At 34.6% G+C, this 25,978-nt stretch overlaps 1 protein-coding gene across 1 annotated transcript in view; it reads left to right on the forward strand.

Moving 5' to 3' along the window:
• LOC118188513 (lutropin-choriogonadotropic hormone receptor-like) overlaps window positions 1-25,978 on the forward strand; it is a 458,217-nt gene that overhangs the window by 356,077 nt on the left and 76,162 nt on the right. The window contains exon 7 of the mRNA XM_085827357.1: window positions 15,502-15,570. Within this exon, the coding sequence (XP_085683483.1) occupies window positions 15,502-15,570 (69 nt within the window). The remainder of the gene's footprint in view (window positions 1-15,501; window positions 15,571-25,978) is intronic.

Consider the following 25,978-nt stretch of genomic DNA (forward strand, 5'->3'; position numbering starts at 1 on the left):
TAGTACCGACAGAACTATATTACTGACTGAATGCGATATTTGCAGATCGACTAGAATTATTTACTGATAATGCTATACTTGCTGACTTAAGAATGAAACTAGCTAACATGAGACAAGAAACAATGATATTGAAATTGTGTACTAAATAAAAAGTAGACAGATTCTTACAACATGAGACAGATTTCAATGTAATTAGATTAACATGATGCCATCAAATAAACATTTACAATTTCTGTTATAGTACAAAGGCTCACTATACATTACAATACAACATACCAACATAATTTACTAATAATACTATACTGAATGAAGATACTTGTAAGCATGATACAATGATTAAGATAATGATTGTCTTATAGACAATCAACTTAATAAGAAAAGCATACTATCGATAGAAGAGTACAGTACAATCAAACCAACGTGAGAACTATGTAAAGGCATAGCTTAAATATATATATATATATATAAATAGATAAATAAAAATTTCTAACAAACCTGAAAAGGTGATAGATGGAGTTCGATACACACAAACTAACGTGATGCAGTCAAACTTATATTTCATTTGTTATTAACAGTCTAGCTACAAAAAGCAGATAGTACATGGTTAATATATTTCCTGAAAACCATTTAGATTAAACTTGACATAGGTCAAGCCCAATGCTGGAGACTTTCTCCATTACTCAATTTAGTTTGCGGATCAGGTGTCTTTGCTTAACTAAGAGTTTGCAAAATGCCTGACGATGTTGCGTAGGAAATCGTATGTGTAGGCCTTCTGTCAGGGGACAATTGGCTAAATAGTGCTCCGGAGAGCCGAGTTCACCGCAACTGCAGACATTGGTATCACTTATGCCAAAGCGTGCGAAGAATTCAGGAAAAGGTCCATGCCCCGAAATGTAACGGGAAAGATGGGCATTGCCACAGCAGCGATCTGTCGACACATATGAAATATAGTAGAAAGTACGTCGACAGGTGAAGCTATTGTCCCATTCCTCTTGCCACTTACTAATTGCTCGAAGACGTAAAGTTCGCTTGAGAAAAGAATGTGTCCAAGGAATGGATATATTCTCATCAGCATCACCAGAAGCCGCCTCCTTGGCATAGGCATCTGCAAGTTCGTTACCATATTCTCCCACATGCGCTTTAACCCAAGCAATATGAATAGTGAAAGACGGAGAAGCACGTAAGTCCTGTTGAATGTCTCGTATAATTGGAGAGGAATGCTCAGGATTGCCAATGGCGTGGATGACAGAAAGGCTATCAGAATTGATTGTCGCTTGTGTTATATTCTGAGTCAGCAAGTAGCGGATAGCGCGTGCTATCGCCACTGCTTCCCCTTGAAAAACACTATTCTGCATGGATAAATGTCCCTTCCAGTGGGCTAGAGGAAGATTATCACGAAAGCAACAAAAGCGCTTCCTACGTTATCATCTATCTTTGATCCATCAGTATATATCACGTGGCTTGAAGAATTACGAAACACTGATGGTGGAATATGGAGCCTAACTCCAACCCCATAGTCTGCTGGATGAATACTAAAAGGTTTCAGTTTTGCTTCATAGTCATCAGGCAAATAATGTTCTCAAGAGAACCTGATCATACGCATATATATGCGTATGATCAGGCCAGGGAGCTTGAAGGATCTTATTAAAAGTGAGGTTCCAGAGTTGAGGACCTGCGCAAGAACCTTGCGGGCATCCTCTTGTCTGTACTTTTTCGATAATTCCCGCTGGATGTACTGCAATAAGACGTCTGTCTTGCAAATAGTGTTCTAAAACTTTATAAATATTACTCGGACAATTGGAGTTTACCAGAGCTTGCTTAATAGCTACCCACCACAAACTGTCGAATGCGCTTTTAAGATCTAAGCTGACTAATGCGGTGTGGTAGCCAGAGAATTTATTATTCAGGATGTCTTGTGTGATATCATGCAGTGCATGCAATGTAGATGAATCGGGCCGAAAGCCATATTGTCGAGAACTAATAATTTGGTGCTGATGTAGATGAAAACGCAGACGAGTCATCAGTATCTTCTCAAAAGTTTTCCCAAGCGCTGGAAGTAGGCAAATGGGTCGAAATGAAGTAGCCTCAGTCGGGTTTCTATCCTTCTTTAAAAACAAGACAACCTGGCCTATTTTAAAAGACCTAGGAAAAGTACCAGTTGCCAATAACTTGTTGAAAAATATAACAAAAAATACTGGTTGGGCCAAGATAGCAGTTTTGACGATGGCATAGTCAATGCCATCCGGGCCTGGAGCTTTCCGTTTCGGCAAATGGGCAACAATGAATTTTAATTCCTTTAAAGTAATTTCTTTGTCCGGAGACGCAGTGGATGAGAGCTCTTCTTCAGATATCGATGAGTGATGGGAAGTACCCTCATAGAGATCAGACGGTCCAAAAACAGTATCCAAGATATGAGTCAGAGTATCTTTGGTAAAATCTTGTGAGGCTGTTGAGCCAAGAGGAAGAAATAATTGAGCAGGTTTGAATAATTTGCCTGTCATTATCTTATGATGAATCCCATATGTATCATGCGATTCGGTACAGAAGGCATGCCAGGAATTCAAGTTCAATTGTAAAATTGAACGTTTATATTTTGCTCTCTCCTGTTTATATAGAGGGAGCGAAGTTGGTGGTAGATGCATTCGTTGCTCATATTTGATTCGCCGTCGTAAAGCGCGGCATTTCTTCTGCTGGGAACGAAGTTCACTGTTCCTTCATTGTATATTATTAAGCTTTTTGGCATGGCGTTGTGGTAAAAGATCATTACAGATTTGTTGAAGACCCTTCTGTAGAACAACCGTGAAATTCTCCAAATCAGCGCGAGTATTGGCTGAAGAAAGTTGACCATCGAGATCATTTACTAATGCTTTCACACGATCAGTAAAGGCACGTATCCGTTTCCCTGGCAGATTGTAGCGTCGAATAATTTGAATGGTTGTAGGCTGAGCTATTGTAAATGTAATATAGCGATGGTCGCTAAGACTTATTTCATCTTCAACTGTCCAGTTCTGGAGGAGAGAAGCCGCAGAAGTGGAACTAATAGTCAGATCCGGCCATCCACGTGAATGTATTCTGTCGAAGGTTGGAGGGGCATCAATTGAGTTATGCAGAATTAAATGATGTGCTGATAGAAAATCCTGCAAAGAATGGCCTTTTTCATCCGTTGAAGCATAACCCCAAGTTGTATTATGGGCGTTATAATCACCCACAATAAACTGAAGAGGGATTTTAATGCGCTGTAGAGTAGTTGATAGAAAAGTCAATGAAGGAAGAATGGACTCGGATGGAGATGAATATTGTGAAATAAAAAGCATGGAGGTTTACTGTACATCAAGAAGTATGGCTACATTGTCCCTATTAGCTGCGACGACTGTCGGTTTCCAATCCTTGTTGCAATTGATAATGATGGCCCTGTTATGGGTGGTTTCTCCAAATCGCCTGCTTGAAAGATAGACCACTGAAGCGGGAAACCCACAGCAAGTCCGTCCTTAATATAAGGCTCCTGAACAAAGATGAGATCAGCCTCACGTTCTACTGCGTAATGCGTAAGTTGAACAACAGCAGCCTTAGCGTGTTGAAGATTGATCTGTATACATTTAATTGAAAGTCCACTGCGGATAAAATCCATGTTTATAGTATCAGCCGATGCATTTCCAATAGAAGGCAAGGACTGATTATTAGTACTCATAGTTTGTCTTATCTCGGATGGATTGCACACGACGTTGGTACTGGATACAGGCTGAGTCGTAGGCAGGATGGTCGTAGTCGAAACCAGTTTCGAATCGAGCATTGGCATCACTGCAGTTGATACACAGTGGATTTTGCGCTGTACAGTCCCAAATGCCGTGCTCCTCAGCACAGTAGGAACAAAATTGTTTTCGACTCTTGCAGTTGGCTTGTAGATGACCGAACTGCTAGCATCGGAAGCATCTGCTAATTCCAATGTGTTCCGAGACTCTATGTGCCTGCCAGCCGAGGAAGATCTTGTGTTGTTGCATGAGTGCACAGAAGCCTCGGGGCTCGCACTCAAAGATCCACTTAACGTGCCCTTTACGGCGCTCTCTAAGTCGATGGAGAGGCTTGAAGATGTTACTGGGCATGCCAGTGGCACCACTGATTTCGGCAATGACATCCTCTGGCTTGATGGATTCGGGCAGGTCATGAACTGCGCATCGAGGTCTGTGCCGGCGGGGATGGCTAATCTCCGCTGGGATGTCCTGGTTTTGGATTTCTTTTTCAAGGACATTGGCGTCATCATTAGAGTTACACACCACCTCTAAACCACCTCGGCGGGTTTTAATAATTCTCTCAATGCCAACCTTAAGTTTTGAGAGAGGAACTTTAGCATTTAATTCAGCTTTGAGCTCAACTTCTGAGACATGCGCTTTGGGATTAATATATATACGAGGCTTGTTATGTTTTCTAGCAATCTCCGCAAAAGTAGGTATTGGAGGAGCAGGCAAAGATGTAGACGCCGGTAAATCACTTAGCAAAGGAACAGAAGGAAGTGATGGCGAGGAACGAGCTAATTCGCAACAAAGTACTGTGGAGGTGTTAACACCAATATCAACCTTGGCGGGCTTTAATACACATTCAGGACCCGCTGAAGCAAGAGTTTGTAAAGCAGTAAGAGAATTTAAGAGTCTAGTGCGTAAATCCGTGGGCAGCGAAAATTTTGAACTTCGTTTAGTAGTTGCAATTCTTCGAATGTCGTCACACAGTGCAGTAATTTTATCGGTATGAAGTAAATCAGATGCCAATACTAATGTAGGATCAAGTCCATTTTCTGGATGTGCTGAATCACCGTCAATCGGGAGAACTGATTGACAGGACATATTTCAAAGAATTCTGTAAATGCTTAAAGTACTCGATGACTGAACAATTGTAAAGGTGGCAGACTGTACTTAATAACCTAACAATGTTGGGTGCACTCCAAAACTTGTAATAAACTTGGTCGTTAAACTTCTCTGTTTTTCATCTGTTTTAAAACTTGCTGTAATCCAAAAGCTGTTATATTCAGGTGTTACACACTGAGCACACACTATTTCAAATCGCAAGTGAGTCACAAAACACAATTTTCATTAAGTCCAAAAATTAGTGCAAAAATTTGTATCTCCGCTTCTAATTAACGGATCTGTTTCAAATTTGGAAACTTGAACCTTCTGTAATCTTATTGGAAGTATGGCACAGGTTTCAAATTGATACAATAATTAGCGGTCTAATTAGCAGTGGCCTGATTAAAAGCCTACTATGAAGAAATTCGCCGTTGGATTTGGCCTTGACAGCTTCCTCTGCTCACGGGGGGGGGGTGGAATGCGACCGTTACGAAGCTTCAACGGTCAAACCGTCTTCCGAATCGAAATGCTGCTATGTAATTACAGTAATTTGTCCATAATTAATTTTGTAATTATCCAATTGTCTTCACACATATCTTGAATTGAAGAGGGAATTTATCTCTACAAGATGATGTAACTTTTAGGTCGCGACGGATAACAACAGCTCCCTCAGAGGACTTCAAAGGTGGTATATTCGCTGGGAATAACACAGCTCAATGCTAATTTGTTGTAAAAATGATAATTAGAGAACAAATTGACCAACATATATAAATGGGGTATCAAATTGTTCCTGTTGATCTTAGGAACAGATAGCAACTACTACCAAGTCGATGCGAGTAAAACGTCCGTAGTTATTGAACAAATAGACGGAGCTCAAATAAGTGAGACAAACTTAAAAGAACTTTCATAAACGTAGAATAAACCTTACATCTTTCCCCACCAGAATTTAAGTACTCGAAGAGTCTCACAACGACCTTGGCGAGAGTTTTAAATTCTAGAAAACTTCCTAACACTTGAAAGTTTAACTTCTAATACTTTGCTTTCTTAATTTAATCTCATTATTGAAGTTTTAAATTTCTTTCAGGGTAAACTTTACAATTGATCTAAACTTAAGTAGGGTACAATAAAATTATTTTTACAACATTCTTGCTGAGCACATACATCTTTTTCACTTTCGCGTTAGTCTGATACATACTTTGGTCCTTCCATAATATCTGGAAGGAAAAGGAATTAGTACTTGTTTCTAAGAAAATGTCTAGTTTCCCTTCCAATTACATTTTATTTCATTTATTTGGGCTTCAAGCAGATTTCATTCACACACATTTTTAACTTATTCCCCCCACACACACACACACACTCTCCAGAAATTTCTTACGTTATGAACTGAGCGTGTCAGTGTTGTGTTATCGCGAATCAAAGCCCCCAACTAACCATCATCTGCGAGTTGTTAGACTTTGACATGCGAGACCTCAAGGACTCTCTAAATACAAAACTGCAGATAATGTGCTAAAGAGAGCTTGATTTAAACTTTTAAGTGTCCCCTGTGTAGTGCCACTCGTTTCACTGGTTTTCCGTTCGTTGTTCTTTTTCTTTCTCCGTTGGCACTGCAACTCGTTGCGGCAGGACTCTCTTTACTGACCTTACCCTCCTCGTCCTTTTTCTCTTTTCCGCTGGTCTTGGACGTTGTCACGTCTGGATTCTTTTAGCTGGCCTCTCCGTTTTTCTGTTGGGGGATTCCAGTTTGTTGCCTGGCTAATCGCACTTCTTGGCACGCTTCCAGGATCCTGCAAGAGATATTTTAAGATTTCAAAATCAGTTCGACTGTAAGAGGGTTCAATTTGGCCTATTTCCTGGCCATTTACAGCCTTTAAAAGAACTGTTGCAAATCTGATCCTTTCAATAACAAAAGACCCTTCGAAGCTGGGCTCGAATTTTGCGACTCTATTTTCTGGCGCAGATGATAAGGAATGCTTGATTTTCTAAACATTTTTACCTACCTCCCGTCTATTCCTGTTATAGTAGACTTTCTGTTTCTGCGCCGCTACATCATAATTTTTGATTGCTTCGTTCATGATTTCTTGAATATCCTGCAGCTTAAATTTTTCTTCCCTTTGCTGCACAAGAAAGAGTTTATCTAAGGGAGTTAAAACTTTCCTCCTTAAAAAGAGTTCTGCGGGAGTCTTTTACGTAGTATCATGCTTCATTGTTCTTAGAGCAAAGCCCAATTCATTGACGCAGCTATCCCAACGGTCATGATAATTTTAACGTATCCCCGAATAATTTTAAAAATATCCTACACGTTTTGCAATGTTCGATTGCGGGCCTGTATGGTACCATTTTTAGATGCCGTATGCCAAGTCCTGTGCAAAGTTTTTTAAATAAGTTTTTTAAATTTTAAATAAGACGCAGCTATCCCAACGGTCATGATAATTTTAACGTATCCCCGAATAATTTTAAAAATATCCTACACGTTTTGCAATGTTCGATTGCGGGCCTGTATGGTACCATTTTTAGATGCCGTATGCCAAGTCCTGTGCAAAGTTTTTTAAATAAGTGACTAATAAATTATTTCAGATTATTCGGTATTACGTTTACTGGGGCCCGTATTTTAAAATATATTTATTTTAAGAACACATCTGATACTATTTTTGCTGATGCTGTTTAAGGGAAATTATTTCCACCCACTTCAGGAAGTGATCAAAGATAGGAGATATCAGTTTTTTGAATCTTGTTCTAGGATAAGGTCCGAGCAAATCAATTCCAACCAATTCATTGGGAAGGTGGTTTTTATGTTATTTAAGTACCCGGCTGGGTTATAATTAACGTCGTTAATTAATCGGCACATGTGACATGACCTGACATACGCCTTACAACCCTCTGTAACTGTGGGAACTAAAACACTTCGCGGAACCTTTGCAATGTTTCCCTGATACCCAAGTGATCCGAAATAGGCGAATTATACAGATCCTCTAAAATATTTAACCGTAGACTTGCTGGTATCACTAGCCGGTACTCTTGATTCTCATTAGTTATTTTCGTATAAAATATCAATTTATCAATGACGTTCATAATAGGCTGTCCTGTTCCGGATTGCCGATATGTCCACATGCTCGAAATGTTCGAGGTCTTCAAGGTATGCATACATATCCTTGAATTCAGGGTCCATCTTCAGTTTTGAAATTATTGTTTCACGGGACTCAATTATTCTCGAAGTCAGCATCGTACATCTGACTCTATTTCCCTCTTCGTCAATCTTAATTCTTGATAGAGCATCCGCGACAACGTTTTCTTTCCCCCCGCGTGTGTTTTGTAATTGCTTTAAACTCCTGTAGTTTCAATCTGCAAGCTGTAAACTCCTGTAGCTAAACTCCTGTAGGTAAACTCCTGTAGTTTCAATGTATAAGCTGGCGTGAAAGATTTTTACCCGAGTATAAGCGACTAAGTTCCGCATGTTCTCAGTCTGTTACCGCGGTGCTTCCAAAGCAAACTCGGAATTTTTGGACTGGTAGTAAGACAGCGGGAGTTTCCCTTTCTGTCGTGGTGTATTTCCGTTGAGTTTGATTCAGCATTTTACTGAAAAGGCAATTGGATGCCCATTGTGGGATAAGACGGCGCCAATTGCGAAATCAGAGGCGTTTGCTGCAATTTCTAAATTCTGGTCCCATTCCGGGAACTTGAGAACTGGAGCGTTAATTAATGCGTGCTTTAATTCTTCGAACGTAGTGTTCGCCTCTGCAGTCTACATGAATCTAGTTTTTTTTTTTTTTTTTTTTTTTTTTTTTTTTTTTACGTTTGAGAACTAGCAAGAGTTGAACTGTCTTCGCAAAGTTTTTGATGAATATTCTATAATACGAGCACATGCTCAAAAAGGCATGTGCTCGTATTATAGAATGTTTTGGCGGTATTAGAAGGTGGATAACTCTTGATCGTTAAAATTTTAGAATTATCGGTCTCTCGATTCCTTCTTTCGAGATCTTATATCCTAGATATCTAGTTCCTTGACAGCAAATTTGTATTTCGTCGGATTCACCTAGAAGCCGGCTTCATTTATTAATGCAAAAGCTTCCTCCAGATGTTAAAGACGCTCGTCTATAATTTCGCTCGTAACAATTATATCATCTAAGTAGATGATAGTACTTTTGCCTAAGACGGGTCTTAATACGATATCCATGACTTTTTAGAATGTAGCCGGAGCTTCTCTTAAACCAAACGGCATTCTCAAAGAAGCACACTCGCCTGACTTCGTTATAAAAGTTGTTTTCTCGACATCTTCGAAATTTACTGCAATTTGCAATGACGTCAGGTCTAGCGTAGTCATATACTTAGTAGATCGGATTTTTCTTATTATTTCATCAATTTTCAGGAGGGGATGCGTGGGGTATTTAGTTATACTATTCAGTTTACGGTAATCAAAAGCGAACCTCCATGAATTCGGATCTGACGGTGGGAGGCCGTTTTTCTTTCTGCATAAAATCTACCGGGCTTGCGCAGGGGCTTCTACTCGGAACAATTATATTATTCGCCAGCAGTTTCTTAATATGCTGTTCTGGTATCTCTTCCTTCACTTGGTCATACCGATATGACTTAGAGTGGACTGCGGGGGGGGGCATTTCAAACATTAATCTTATGCTGCACCACCTGACAGAAGCTAGGTTTTTCATCGAATAATTTACAAAATTGTCTTACCAAATTTTCCATTTTCTTTTTCTCCTCTTCCTGAAGATGGTTCAGGTTAGCTTCTGGTATGGCCCTCTCTTCTTCAACAGCATCCATCTGAACCTCTAAAGTAGAGTTCTTAAAATTTAATTTCGCGCTTACTGCGTATAAAACGTCGACCCCCAAAATAACATTAATAGGTCTTTCACTACCAGAAAATTTACTTTTTCTATCTCGTTTTTTATTTACACGTGCAGCCCTACTTTTCCCATTCAAATACACTGTTTTCCTTGGGAGGCAATTGCGGCGAAATGGCCCGGAGAAAATAAAAACTTCACCGAGTTTTCAAGTTCACCGAGAAAATAAAAAACTTTCACCGAGTTTAAAATCCTACGGTGTTTATTTTACGCAATGAATACGTAAACGTAGTTAGAATAGACTCACATCTTTATTATCATTTTTTAAACTCAACTGCCAGATAGAATATTCTAAGAAAACAATACAATTTCTGTTGCCATTCCAAAAAAGTAAATATAAAACGATATAACTGTATTCATTTCCAACAGCAATTACCCTCTGTCCCGTAACTTTAAACAATCTGTAATGGCGAAAAGAAGTTTTCTTATAGAAGTCTGGCGCCAAAAAGCTGCATGTTTCTTCACAGGGGTTGACCGGGCCCTTTTTTTGGCCACCCTGATCAATTTAAATCCTTTGCTTCCTTCCCTTGCTTCTGCTGCTTCCTACAGCGATCTCCAAATGCTTTGGACTGATCTCTCTTCTTGTTATCTGCTCTTTCAACTTTCCCCACTTGCCTATAAGAATTTTGTTTACTTTAAAGTTTCTATTGAGGCGAAATACTGGCGGAATATACTCGAATACTGGCGAATATACTCGAATACTGGCGGAAATTTTCTGAACGCGCGTTTTCAGCGGTTCGTCCGCTCTCAAACTTCACAGCCACTTGAAATAAATTTTCTAGTGTCTGGGTGTTTCTTACCTACAGGAAATCTTGAATCTAGGGCAGTAGAGGCATCAAAATCACTTCGATTAATTTGTTATCCGGCCTGTTTCTATATAATAAATTAAATTATTGAATTTTCTTAAGAATAACGTCCGTCAAATCTTCGGCATTCGTCTGATATTTACTAAATATCTCTGCTGCCATCTTTGCTCGGTTTGGGAAACGATTTCAACAGTGTGGTTTTAAAGTTTCCCCATGTGTAGGTTTCCTATCCTGGACCCCGACAGAAACTTTCCAATACCCTTGAACCAATTCAGGGCCTGCCCTTTTAGATTAGCCTTAGAAGCTGTAACTTTCTGTAGCTGATTAACGGGATGTAAAGTAAAATGCAATTCTAGCTGCTCTGGGAAGGTCATCACTGAACCTTTGACATCAAACATCGCGGTTAGCTTCACAGCTGCTCACATGGTTTCTACGATGAAACCGAATCCCTCCATAAGATTTGCTGGTGGCTGAAGGACTTGAAAGGTCTGAGAGGTCAACGTAAATTTCTCGTTTTATAACTGCATAATTCGTCAAAATTCTTAGGTGCCAATGTAGGGATCCTCATTTTTATCTCTTAACTAAGTGGGGAGGATCCTAGTGAACTACTAAGCGAATAATCGCTTGTTTATATCCAGAAACAGAAAGGTAAAACTGAAGAAGGGTTAATTACCCTTTATTGCTTACAATAAAGATGTACAGACGATTTCTTTCTTAGGACGTACAACAAAGTCCCCACTTGGGCTTAAACTCAAAAATTTAAGAAATAAGATCTTAACTAATAACTAACTAAGGAGATTTAGCCGAAGCTAACACAATTATAAACTAATTGGCCCCTAATATTAAATTAACTAGCGAAGCTATCAAGGGCACGTAATACGGCGGAGCGTACTATCAGCTTAGAGAGACGTAGCCCAAAGGCAAACGTGCACTAAACAGGAAATATAATTCCCTTTATCAAAGTGAATGGAACTTCGACTTAAATGCTACTACTTATCATTTGCATTTAACGGGAGTCTAAAACTTCATTCTGGTAAGGAATTGTGAACTGAAATTACAAGGGATGGGAAAGTGTGACAAACTTAAAGTAACTTTTATAAACTTTGGATAAACCTTAAAACTTAAACCAGAGACTTTGACATTTCAAAGTTATTAAAAGTGTGATGGGAAGGAAAAATTACACAATTCTTTCTCGTATATCCTCATATATCCTTTTCTATCCAATGCAGTATTTTAGTAATCTAATTTGAAAATGAAATACTGATCTTCCCCACCACACGAACGATTGTTTGTGCAGTGTATTGGATCGTAAAATGTTACTAGGTTCGCTACGCTCATCTCCTAATGATGTTAACGACATAAAAGATGTAAATACTATTAAATAAACATTTTAAAAGATAGAAAGAAAGGAAAAAATTGAAAGAGTTGAGATTTTAACGATTACCCTAAAGGACTCTTTAAAGTATGGTTTGTCTGTGGAGATTATTGACAGAGATGGCCCAGGTGGAATAGAGAAACATTTTATAGGGTATTAGAGGAATATGCACTTAAACTAACTGAAGAGTTATATATGTTATATACATTTAAAAATTCAAAAAATATGCATTCCAATTCCATAAAAATATTTAATGTTTTAATCAGATATTTTAGGAATTAAAAGCATATTTATTTAAATCAGTCGAATTAAAAATAAAAAAATAAAAAATTCTTAAGAACTGCATCTGTTGCTTTTAAATATTTTAGTCTGTTATTTAATACCAGACAGATTAAATAAGATATAATAATACATTACGTTTTTCCGAAAGGCAGCAGGCTCCAATGGAAAGTGAAACAATTCAGAATTGTGTTTCTTGATTAATGGCCCTTTTCGGCTAAAAATACTAAAAAAATACTAAAAATTAATAATACATTTTAAATTACTTAATACAACGCATTATAATTTAAAACTTAGAAACAAACAAAGAATTAATTTAATCTTGGGATGTCTTCTTCTTGAGCCATGTGTGAATGGGCTGAGCCTAAAGCTACTAGATCTTTACGTGTGTTGGGGTGACTCAAAACGTGACTCAACCTTCTGAAAACTCATTAACAAGTATAGGCACATTTGTGATGAAGAGGCTATATGAAATGTGGACGAAGTTGGCCTGTTAGATGAGCCAACAGCATCGATTCCTAAAGTGTCCTTCCAGAAACGTAAATGTCAAAATTTGTCTGAACAGGTTTGTTGTTTTATTTCGTCTTAATAGTATGGCATTGTGTGGCATCGTGCACAGCCGTTTGTTTAGTTTCTTTTCAACTCTGAAAAAATTTTAGTCTGTGAGAGCAGGTTTGTTCGTATCTGCGGAAAGTTCGTAAAGTTGGGAGAGTCATTTTAATTGCTCATATATTTTAACGCAGTGCTCAAACTGGCCGTCCTCGAATGCTTTTCAGTTATGGATTTTTTGCAAATACCCTGTCTCAATGATTTAAAGATTTTAATTATTTAAAATCCGGTTTATATTATTTTTACTTGCCTTAAAAACAACATGAAAAAGTACCAGGAAATTTATTAATGAAACTAGTAATTAATTTACGATGTGATATAATTCTTATTCAAAGATTTAAAGATATAAATTTTATTAACTTTTATTCATACTTGCCAAATAATAAATAAGCTCAGATACGAATTCTTGCTCTATGAATAATCGCTTTGTCTGGGAATACATCTATATGCAAAGTACTTTTTGTTGATGTTGAAAATTAATATTAAAATAACCTAATTAACTGATGAGCATTTACAATCCGTGATGAAAATAATTTCTAATAATTTTTTGTCAAGTTTTGTTATAACTGGATCGCTGACCTTTCGATCGGAAGCAAAACTCCATCAAACGTCAAGATGTAGTAAGAGCTAAAGAGGTTTATAAATTTACATATAAATGTATGTACTCTTGCTTTTGCGTCAAAGAAAAATTTTATAAATGAGGGGAAAATTGCTATTATTTATTCCCAAGATTTTTCCCACTTGATAAATTTCTATTCTTTTCGTTATTTTTTTATTTCTAGTTTAAATTAAAGCAAATTATTTGATGATTAATTAAAATATTCGAATTATTTGAAAGAAATGGGAGTCAAAAAATTTAATATTTAGCCGTCAATCTATTTGAATTACAAAGTGAAACCAACAATGCATTTCTTTCAGTTACGAAACTTTAGATCTCAGAGAGAAAATAGACATGAATGTGAATTTTTTCGTTTGTGATATTTATTTTTTCGTTTATGATATTTAGTTTTTGTGATTTGTTTCTTATTTTCATCTATTTATGTATCTTAAATCGTTTATGTATCTCTTGATAAATATTTAGTAATAGAAATTTAAAATTCATTAAAAATATTATTTATTAGCCCAAAGTACGTTATCCCAGAAGGGCTATTAATTTCGCTTTGCCATTTTGCGTTGATTCACTATAAATGGCGAATCACTTTTTAAATTGTTGCCACCAAATATCAGAGCCCTGAATTACATTCAAATAAATTAAATAATGAAGAATCTGCATAAATGTATGTACATTTCTGGCATTGTGATAAAACAACGATACCTAGAACCATCAAATTTTGAATAACATACGTCACCACCCGAATATGGGCATCTGGAAGCCCAAATTTGGAATTTGGAATTTATTTTATTATCTATTTCATATTTAAAGGATTTATGACTTTTTGATTAAGAAACTCAACAAGCGAGAAATGGCGACATTATACGGGAAAAAAATATCTCCAGCGCGCGAGACTGTGTATCGGAAACTCTAAAGATATATGTGCTCTTTTAAATATTTTGTGATATTTCTGTTGAATTGAATTTTATGGTTTAAGTGAATATGATATTTAATGAGTAAATGTAACACACAAAACGATAAAAAAGCCCCTTTGGACGTAATATAAAATCTAAAAGCTTTCAGATTTTTTTTTTTTTTTTTTTTTTTTTTTTTTGCTTGTTTGTTTATAAATGCTCTCATTTAAAAAAAAATATGGATATAAAAAAAATTTGGGGTTCGGTCCGCATGCAGTCTGAGTTTGAGACCACTTTCCTAACGCATCACATAATCTAAGATACTTTATAAAGTACATTTTCACAGTAAAGAGAGGTAGACTGGATGATCAGCCTATTCCGAAGGAAAAAAAAACATTTTTCTATTGTTATTTGACCGAACAATATTTAGACAATTTAATTATAGATCTTTTGGTATATCTTCAATGTTTCAGGTTCACGTACGATATTTATTTATCTATACTACTGATGCTTTTTAGGCTTCTCTGTAAAAATAATTTTACTTTTTCCTGATGTATAATGGTTTGATCAATTTACTAAGGCCTTTGTCTACTACTGTCTATACATTTACGTAACATTATATTACTATATAAATGATATGATAATGATCTGGTTATTGCGTGTCTGTCGTACAAGGTATGGCTTCTGCTGATGACATAAAACACACGTCCATTATCTGTGATAAATTTCATGACATACTGGAATGGTCAAGTTAAGCATGGTTATATTTCTCCCTTTCATTGAATAGTTCAATGTGAAAGAAACCAGAGGATATCGTGAGAGATCAAAAGAGCTCTAAGCTATTTTGGGTATGCAAAAGAGAAGATCCAGATGATATATTGGGATAATTATTATTGGAATGATTTATTGGAAGATTGAAATTTTTATTAAAGTTACTTCTCTCAGAAAGCTCAAAAATAAGAATTAGGGATATATATGTAATTTGGCTAAAATTTACACTATTTTAGTTTTCTTAACATCTACTACTTTCACAGTTTTTCTACTAATTCAAAGTAAATATGTCAACTTTTTAAAATATATTTCAAGAAAATTTCGAATTAATTTTGTAAGCTGTCATCTGTTATTTAGAAAACTGAAAGAATCGTAATGCGTAATGCGTGTTTTTAAGATTTTATTTCTGAATGCAATATTTTGCCTAGCATCAAAAAATAATTCACAATCTTTTGAATTCATTTTAGGAATCTGGACTTTAATTTAATAGGAAGGATTGAAAGTCATGCTTTCGATGGATCCGAAATAGCGAAGTTGTAAGTATTTCTTCTATCTTCAAATGTTCTTTTACGTAAATATTCCCTCAGGTTTTTAACTCAATTTTTCAATAAGGATGTCACGTGAGGTTATTCACAAGTCTCTCATATATTTTTAATATTCTAAAAACAAAGAGAAAAAGAGAATTTTAAATTTCACTTAGAGAAAAGTGAACGTCATTGTCTTGGAATCTCTTCTTCGGCGTCCTTTGGATAAGTCCGTCTGAATTTGTCTTCTAACGTACATTTTTAAACATCGTTTGGATACGTCTTCTAAATAAATGTGTTTTGTTAAACATCATCTGCATACACGTCTTTTAAATGCGTCTTTTAAGATGTAGGTATTTATATTCATTTTAATAACTAATAATTTTAATTTTAGTTCAGACTTTCCTATAAGCCTTCATTCCTCCAGTTGTCAGTGCCAAAATAGTTAAATTTGGTAGCGCGCGTGACGTGAATGCAAATTCTACCTTGAGGAGAAAAAGTTTAAATACCGAAGTTTTAGAATGGAAGTTAGAGAGAGTTGAGCTCGAGCAGCCGTCTCTGCCGTAGGTACAATTGCTGATTGCTGGTCCAAGAGGATTAAATGCATTTATCTGCTGCCACTAATTATAGAGGGGGTCGAAGTTCGGTATCTCGCTGAGCCTTGTAGGTTAGTTTAGCACTTGTTAAACATTTCAACTTTTGATTTTCAATTACCTGCTTTTCAGTTAACGCCTTAGTAGAGGCAACTCGACGTTAAGTTTGTTAACGTCGAGTTGACGCAGTGTAAATTTTAAAGAGTCAATAAAGGGTTTGAACCTTTCTTTCTGTGTAGTTTCCTGCTACTCCAGTATATAGACAGAAGTTAGTTCACCTAGATACTACAAAGATATCGTCTGGATACATCTTTTAAATGCGTTGTCTTCTTTCTTCTTAAAATAGTTCACGTCTTTAAAACAATAGTATTTTCTTTTCAAATCGGGAAATATTTGTTAAGCTGTGGAGAAAACTAAATCAGAAATTATCAAAATTGGGGTGGCACTATCAAAGGTCTTTCAATTTTTCTCCTGAAACTTTTGAATATGCTTCTTCGTTTCTTTTTTCTCACCTTCTTTATTTTCTTTTGGTCCATCTTTGCTCTCTGTATCAGCGTGGCTGTCATCAGATATTCGAATAGGCGTCTGCTTTCTAGTTGCCTGCTCTTCTTCTGTGGTCTCTGCAGTTTCTGTGCACTTTCAATAGTTTCTTTTGCTTGTCTTCTTGAGGGGAATGTTACTGAAAGTTTTCTAGTAGATTTAGCAATCGATTCATCTTCTTTAGAAACTCACTCTTCTTCGGAAAAGTGATTTTATTCAGAATCACTTACTGCGGTAACAATGCTCATCGCTGGTTGCGAATCTGATCGTGTTTTACTTCATTTTCATTAACAAAATAATCGGCACTTCTCGAGATGTCATCGAAATTCACAATCAGGGAATCATTGCCACTTTCTTTGATTGTAGATGAAGTGTCCAGTTTGATTACATCCTCTACTGTAACAGGAACTACAACATCAGCAGTTTCTGATTTTGGAGGTGAAAAATGAGAATTTACAACTTTTTCGGAACTTTCTTCAGAATCACTTCTTTTGCACTAATCATTTTTCTCTGAGCACTAAAAATTTGCACTGAGTATTTGCCCTTCATAATTACTCCTAGATTTCTTGTTTTCTGCGATAGGTTAAATATTTGATTTAAATGAATAACATCAATTTCGAATTCACCTTCAAATTTTCCAATAAGTTTAATTTTTTACGTTGCCAAATCCCGTTAACTGTAGATTTGTTAACAATAGAGGCTAAAGTTTGGGGGAACCTATCATCTTCAGTGTTTGTTCCTTATTTTTGAGCACGAGTGTGTGTTTATATATATATATCCTACGTTGGGTATATATATATATCCACCTTCTTATCCGGCTTAAAAGTACTTACCAATCCCAATCTTTGGTCGTAGTCATATACTTCCACTTACAGAAGTGTTTTAAATGATAAAAATATTCATGTTTGGAAAATTTTAAAAAAATCAATTTACTACAGATAGCGAAATCTAAATTTTAATATGATTTGGAATTTATGTTTATTATGGGAAAGTAAGAAATGTAAGTTTGACTCCCGTACGACAGAAATTGACCAGGATATTTAATTTCAAAATATGCAAATTTTGAGGTCATTTTACTTTACATTGAGGAATCAGTTAATTAAATTAAAATAATTCTAGGAAATAAAGTTAAATGAAGTGCAGAAAAAAATGTATATAATTTAATAGGCCACAAAAGGAAGTCATGTGGTGTTCACGTCAGACTTTTATGCAAAATGTTTTTTTTATTCATGAACAGAATGTGAACCTTAAATAAATACTTAACATTTTTGCCACATCGTGAAATCGCCAATGTGTATTGGAATGAATCACCAATGAACTATAACATTTTAATATGTTTATTAATGCTTAAAAATAGCGTCACAGATAAAAAAAATAAGACAATGTAAGATATTAAGTTAACATTAAATTTATAGAAAACTGTACTTTGTATCAGAGTATTATTCAGATAGTTCTTTTTTAATGCATACACTTAAATTGCTGTGCAATTTTCTTTTCCTTTTCGAAGTAGGTGGAGCATGTTTTATGAAAATTTATTCTGATAATGCTGGTGGGCGAGCTTTTTCGAAGAAACTGACTTGTAATACTCAAGGTTTTAGGCTTCCTTTTTTTCACTGGAGTATTTGCTTCGAAAAATGCTACAAAAACCTTTCGATATTTTTATAGTGGTACCTTAGAGCCATTCTTTAATTAATAACGTCTCTAAAGTACCTCCAGAGTTAGTCCCAAAAACTCTATATAAAATCCCCCAGCTAGACCCTCCCCTAGCTGATCTAAAAGTGATATTCCGACTCTGGCATTTTATCGCTAGCCGATGCTTAGGTTCCTTACCTTATTGAATGTGTAGTCTTAAACTACTGCATTTTCAACATTGAATTTCCTTATTTGTTATTGCTTAATTTAATTTAGCCATCAGTGGTGGTTTTTGTCTGAAGCGTAAATTGTGGCTTCTGTGGCAATTTTTATAGTGGTACCTTAGAGCCATTCTTTAATTAATAACGTCTCTAAAGTACCTCCAGAGTTAGTCCCAAAAACTCTATATAAAATCCCCCAGCTAGACCCTCCCCTAGCTGATCTAAAAGTGATATTCCGACTCTGGCATTTTATCGCTAGCCGATGCTTAGGTTCCTTACCTTATTGAATGTGTAGTCTTAAACTACTGCATTTTCAACATTGAATTTCCTTATTTGTTATTGCTTAATTTAATTTAGCCATCAGTGGTGGTTTTTGTCTGAAGCGTAAATTGTGGCTTCTGTTCATAATAGATTAAAATAAAAGGCTACTAAAAAAACCTTCTCCTGTTATAAGGTATTTCTCTCGCCCTCTTGGCATGCCTTCGTGGTGTGGTAGTCTGCACGGTGGGCGCGTATTCCAGATGTCCGCGGTTTGATTCGCGGAGAGGGCGTTGCATATTTTTTGCATATTTTACTGCTTCCGAAACAATCCTAATGTCTCTACACTGTATTTATGAAGATTTAAGACATAGCGATAACTCGCTAACCTGACTAACATTGTCTGTAGCACTTAAACTTAGTTTCCAGATCAATAGCAAACCTACACCTTTTAATTTGGAGAATAATTTCATATATCATATAAATTATATCAGCTTTCAAAACACGAAACACATGCTCCAAAATAGAAAGGATAATATTTTTGCTTACACTCGTACTTATGTAGGAATTGATAAAAGCAGAAAAATAATGACTTTATGCATAATTTATTTTTATGATTTAGCAATGTATTTTAAAGAAGGATTTAACAATGCTTATATATATTACAAATTAGGTACAGTAAAATTATGTATTGCTGTGGATAACAACAGCTCTTAAATACTATGACAACATCTATCACTGTAGTTATCCCACTCGTTTTTAGCCCAAAAAAAAGATGTCAGTCCCCAATGGGATATTGTCTGGAAACGGCATTTTGCGTTGAGTCTCTATCAACGGTGTATCACTTTTCAAATTCTTGCCGCCAAATATTATCGCCCTGCATTATATTTAAAGAAATTAAATCATGAAGAACTGGCATGAATGTATGCAAGTTCCTCGCATTGTGAAAAAACAACGGTACCTAGAGCCATCAAATTTTGAATAATGTAGTCTTCCACCCGAATATAGGCACCTGCAAGCTCGAAATCTGAATTTCATATTTCATATTTTATAAAAATTTAATGAATTTTTGAATACTTGAATAATGACTAAAAGATTTCAAAGCAAGCAATGGCAACGATTTACAGGGGGAAAAAAAACATTTTCATCTACAGCAGCGGGGGAGACTGTCTATCGGAAATTTTTAAAATATGCTGTTTTTAAAAATTTTGTAATTTTGCTGTTCAATCGAATTTAATGTGGCGTAAGCGCGAAGAATGTGCTATTTAATAAATAAAGTAAACACACAAAACGTTAATAATAAAAAAACAAAAAAAGTTTCGTAGAGTCATCTTGAAGGAAAACTAAACATTGACATGATGAAATCGCATACATTATGTATTGGCATACTGACGCTGCTTTAGAAAGTCTAAACTTATACTGCTTTTAAAATTTCTGTAATTTTGCTACTAAATTGTATATGGTGTAAGTGCTAAGAAAATGATGCTTAATATAAAGCTAAAAAAGGCAAAACAAAATGGGTTAGTAGGAGTGAATGTAACAGCACACTGGTAGATTGCGAGCTCAGGAAGAGCGTAAGAAACCTAAACTAACCCTTTTGGTCTACGTTAAAATCTGAAACCTTTCAGATTTACTTTTAAATATTTTTAATCATTTCTGACTTTTTTGAAGAAATAGCTTCCGTATATGAAGTATCATTTTATATATATATTTCTTGCATTCAGTTAAAGTTACTGAAATTTAAAGAAAATTAACCAACACGGCAGCTATAAATATTTGAATATTTTCTTATCAGATCATACTTAATTAATGCATCTCCCTCATTCTTATCCGAAAGTGTACATAAGGTAAAATTTTGCATTTTATTGCTTTTACAATACATTTTTTTTTTTCAATCATATATAACCTCACAAAAAGAAAATGTTTGCTTCCTTTTCCATTCTTTTCTTTCCTTTGCAAGCTTTTAAATCATCTTCAATACTAATAATTTTGCATTTCGATTATCTACTTTGAAGTGCAGCACAACTCAGCACATTTTTTTTTTCTTTCCTCGATTTACATCCAGCATCAAAGTGATACAAGACAGTCAATCTTTGTTTCCTGCTTCAATTTAATTTTCTCCGAATTTTATTTTACTTAATCATTGTTTTTTCTACGGATTCTATAGTCTTGTATTACGTCTTTACGTATTTCATTCAATTGCAATATTTTTTGCATTCTTTCAGTTTCGGCACTGTGATTTGCAAGTTCTTTTGTTGTGTAGAGAATAATTTACTGACTGAATAGCTGTAAATTTTGCTCGAAATAAACTAAATTTAGCAACATTTTTCAGAATTTTGCTAATTTTTGTTTATTGGAAATCCAAGATTTTTTATCTTTTCTTCCCAAACTCACAAAAAAACACACAGACACACACAAACACAAACTCCTGAGAATTTCGTTGATAGATTCACTGATTTCACTGAAACCGAAACTGTAATTCTATCACTCTGCTCTCTTTTTAAATAAAACCAACGCTTTGAAATTTTTTATGGTCTTCAAACTTAGTTTTCCCAATTTTCAAAACGCTTCTTTTCCTGTTATCGGCAATTTGATTTTACTTTGGTTCCTTTGTAACCATTTTTTACTTTCGGCGTTTGCATGCCAAATTGTAAATTTAATAATTTTAGTTTAAAATGAAATAAAAGGAAAGCTATATTTACAGAAATAACTCTTTTTAGTTACATAATATTTGAAAAGTGTAGTAGGACAAATGCGTGGAAACGTAATAAAAGTCTATTAATCTAATGTGAATTTATTCATGATTTCTAAGTATGTAATATGCAATAAATATTAAACAAAACTTGTAAGCATATGCAGTTTCAAGGTCAATGTAATTGTATTTCAATATTTGTCCTTCCCTTCTTTGCCACAAATACGATGAAAAAAAGATAAAAAATTAACAGTCTGAAATAGTTCAGTTGCATGGTGAAGACATCAAAGGATATGCATATAAACAATCTAGCATCAAAGTCATTTTAACAGGCTGGTTGTTAAATTATGTATTTCTTTCCATACCATTATGAATTCCTTTATAAAACGATATGTTTGCATCATATAATAATCACCTTTCGGTTACCTCATGTTAATGGTATGTGTACATACTAGGTAGAAATCGTATATATTTTTAATAAAAGAGAATGCTTTTATTATTTAAAATTTTCATTCGTCTTGCTCCTTTCACACAATAGGAAACCTTCGCCAGTGTGCCACTAGAGGCGCTGTAAAATGCTTTGATTGTAAATCGCATATTCGCAATCATAACTCTAGATGATGTTTTGTAGCTATGAATACTAACAAAGAGTTGAAATAAAAGTTAAAGAGATGCAAAAAGACTGGTTGTGTGTATATATGTATGTAATGAATAGAGCTAATTAAAACTGTTCTTATTTTCATATAGTAATATAAAATTAAATTTATTATTTTTCTTATGTGTTATGATTTTTTTCTCGTTGTAACAGAGATAACATCTTTTAAGTTTCAGGATAAAATAAATATATGCAACAAGCTTTGTATTATAATGATTTAAATAAAGTCTGCATGCCTTACTGAACTGTTGGGTCAGCACATAATCTTGGAAGATTTGCTATAAGTAAAATATATGTTTTAAATCATATGATAGGGATTTCCTACGTAAACGGTATAAGTGCCTCAAACTGATTAGGTAGTGCGTTAAAACAATACTATTTCCATCAATAAATGCGTTTAAATGCATGTATACCTTAAACCTAGTCATAGAATGATCAGTGTAATCATGACTCAATCAGAGAAATATTAATTTCATATTTATCTGAGCAATCTTACTTATTTAAAACACTTATAACAAAATTCGAAAGCCACTTAATATCAATATAAAGCCCTTAAATTTTAAGACAATTTCTTGGCGATACATAAAATTAAAATATCTGCTAAAACGATTCTTGTGAATATACCAAGAAAAAATACAGAATCAATGGAAAATCAATAACTGATTTATTAACAATGCACATCTAGAGAATAATGTCAAACAGAATAAGTTATTTTATTAGAGTGATAACAATGCTAACGCACATAAGAGTTGTACTCCAAGAGGATAAAAGTTATTCATTGAAGATGTTCTAAAAGAAATTTCTCATGCGTATTTTACACGCACAATTATTTCGTTTGAAATTAAATTCTGATTGAAATTACATCCAATTCATCTTAATTATTTTGCATTTAAGGAATTTTATAGCAGTCAGTAATTCTTAACATGAGACAACTGTTTATCGTTCAAAAACTGTTTAAACAGTAAGCAGCGCATACAGTAAAGAATTAATAAATTTGCAGAACTGTATATGAATAAACTAGTACTTCTTGTCGTAATGCTATGCTAGCATTTTGTCAACAAGCAATCAATGATAGCTTTTTCCGCTAAATGTAATGCTTCATTCTCGACTAGAAAGAGAATTCAGAGTTCTTCTTCAACTACTAAGGCAGATATACCTGTATGTGCTAAGCATTAGACTTCTCTATAATGCTTTCAAGCTTTTTGTATTTTTAATATTCTTTAAAGGTCTAGTAAATTTTTAGGTACCGACATACAGTACATAAAACGCATTCAGTATATAGGTCATACATACATAGTTGGAAACAACAGAAGATATTCCATTACATTCTCAGTATGGTTATACCATGCATTTGAAATTCTCGAGATTATAAAATTTTTCTTGGTATTATATTCCACCTCATATACACACAAGCTCTCAACTTGAGTGAAGAATCTCAAGTGATCAACTTGAGTGAAGAATTATCTTGGGATAATTCAAAGTACTCCAGAACTAAATATGATAAAATATTCGAGAGCTATCTGGGTAAGATAGGAACTGTAATTAATGATGTTCTAAAGGATGATGTTTTTACATTTGTACTGCAGATGATGAAAAATCATGAAATTGCCATATAACAACAGAGAAACGAATCTGGAATTAATTACCAGAGCACTAGCTATTAGCATCTCGTAACTCTGCAGATTTGAAAGCTTTCTCTTCATCTATAAGCAAACATGATATTTCTTTGATAACTTTAAGGTTCTTATGTTTATTAACCAATTATTATGACTTTAATCTTTACTTTAACTTTTCCGTATTTCTCACACCAGAATGCGGATTAGCTTTGACAGTATTTAAGCTGAGGGTTTTGAATTTTAGACAGAAAAAACTTCTGGCACTAGCATCGCGCTGCTAGAATTCCTAGCCAGTTCTATCTAAAAGTGCTTATTCCGGCTTTTGCATTCTCTCACTAGCCGATGTTTTAGATTTACGCACAGGTAAAATATTGATCCAGATTTATAGCCAATCCTGTTTAATGGGCATTCTTAGACTTCGTTACCCGAGTTTGAATTTAATTGACTGTTACTGCTTAATTTACATCGTCACATGCTTAATTTACGTAATGGTGGTTTGTCTGTAGCAAAAGTAGTGTCTTTTATGATTTAAGTTCAAGATAAAATTTAAAACAAAAGGTTATTTGAATCTTCTCTTGCTTTTGAGAGTTTTAAGATATAGCAATAACTCCCTAACTTGTCTAGTAGGATCTACAGAACTTTGTTTTCAGATCAACAGTAACCTTACATAATTGCTTCCCTTTATCTTGATAAGCCCTTTATGTTCAATAAGAAAATGTTCATCACTTTGTAATCTTGAAAGTGTTTTGTCCTCTAAGGAATTTTTTCAGAACGGAAAATATAAGCACTGACTTATGCCGAATCAATTTCATAAAATATCCAAAATTGTGCTATGAGCAGTGGAAGAAGATTTCCTTGCATTTACTACTAGTAATGGGGAAAAACTGGAGAAGCGATTTCATTGTAGTGTTACAATGGAACTCAAAACAGAAGCCTTTTCGCATTCAGCCTTTGTGATTCACTGCGATTTAAAAGGAGAACGAAATATTGATCCTTCGGTTGAGATCACAAAAAAATGCGTTCCTCTACAAAAATTATTATTTTTTGTCATCATATTTAAATTTAAAAAAAATCGATGTAGTTATAAGCATTCTAACTCCTTGCTCTGTCACAAACACCTTTGATTTTAAAATGAAATTCGCTTTATGTAAGTCATATTTATTTGAGATAAAGATTTCCGTTACATTACAAGTGCTATTTTTGTACCGTATTAACTATTTTATACAAGACGGCTCAAATCCCGCAAAAAGAAAAAAAGTATTTCAACAAATATAATGCATTTGCATTTGAATGTGGGAAAAACGATCATGTTACTTCAGTCTCAAATAAAAGCCAGAATTAAGTTTCAAATATTTCGTAAGAATGTCTTATTTTCAAAATGAAAAAAACGTTGTTGAGTTCCAAAAGGCAAAACATAGTGTTGAATACACAAAGCGGAAACATGTTAAATGAAATCTGATGTTTGGATATCCTATTGTTTTCTAAAGTATTTTAATATAGAATATGAGTATTGCACTATGAGAGATTTTATTTTATGTTCTTTTTTCTCTGTTCTTTCACAATTTTATTGCTTTTACATGTGTGAAACCTAAGCTTTCTGTTTTTTTTATTCATGTTCCTTATTCATTCAAAACATACCTTTTTTATTATTTTTTTTTCCTCATTTTAATGCAATTTTATAAAGGGTTTATGTACTAAACTATCCTGATTTCAATTTCTTTTCTAGTTTTGAACCGCCAATTATTGAATCAAATAAATTACTTTCAATAAATCATTTGTCATAAAACTGATTTGGGTTATAAAATTTAAAGAGACAAAGAAGCATTGCAGTTTAAGAATCAGTTAAATATACACTCCAAACAGAATTTAAAGCCTAAAAAGTGATATATTTGTTTCTTCTTAATCTGAAATTAATAAATAAATTTCAATTAAATATGCCTTATCCCAAGAGAAAATTTGAATCCTTCTGGATTAGTTTATGTTTAAAAGCAGCTGAAATTATTCTTCACAAGTACAGTAAGCCAAAGGGACAAAAATCGATTAGCAAAATAACTGTCCTTTCAAAACATGTGAAGACAATCAGCCATCATTCATGTTGGTGCTTCTTCTTCAACAGCGCACGTTAATTTTATTATCTTCTTTACATGTTCATGCAATTTAATGCCGAGTTTTAACGAAAGTTTCCGCCACCGCAAAACAATTCACGTTGGCGT

This window comes from Stegodyphus dumicola, chromosome 1 (genome assembly GCF_044657685.1).
Source record: "Stegodyphus dumicola isolate Sdum_Otavi_A_Nest chromosome 1, ASM4465768v1".
NCBI classification, from domain to species: Eukaryota; Metazoa; Arthropoda; class Arachnida; order Araneae; family Eresidae; genus Stegodyphus; species Stegodyphus dumicola.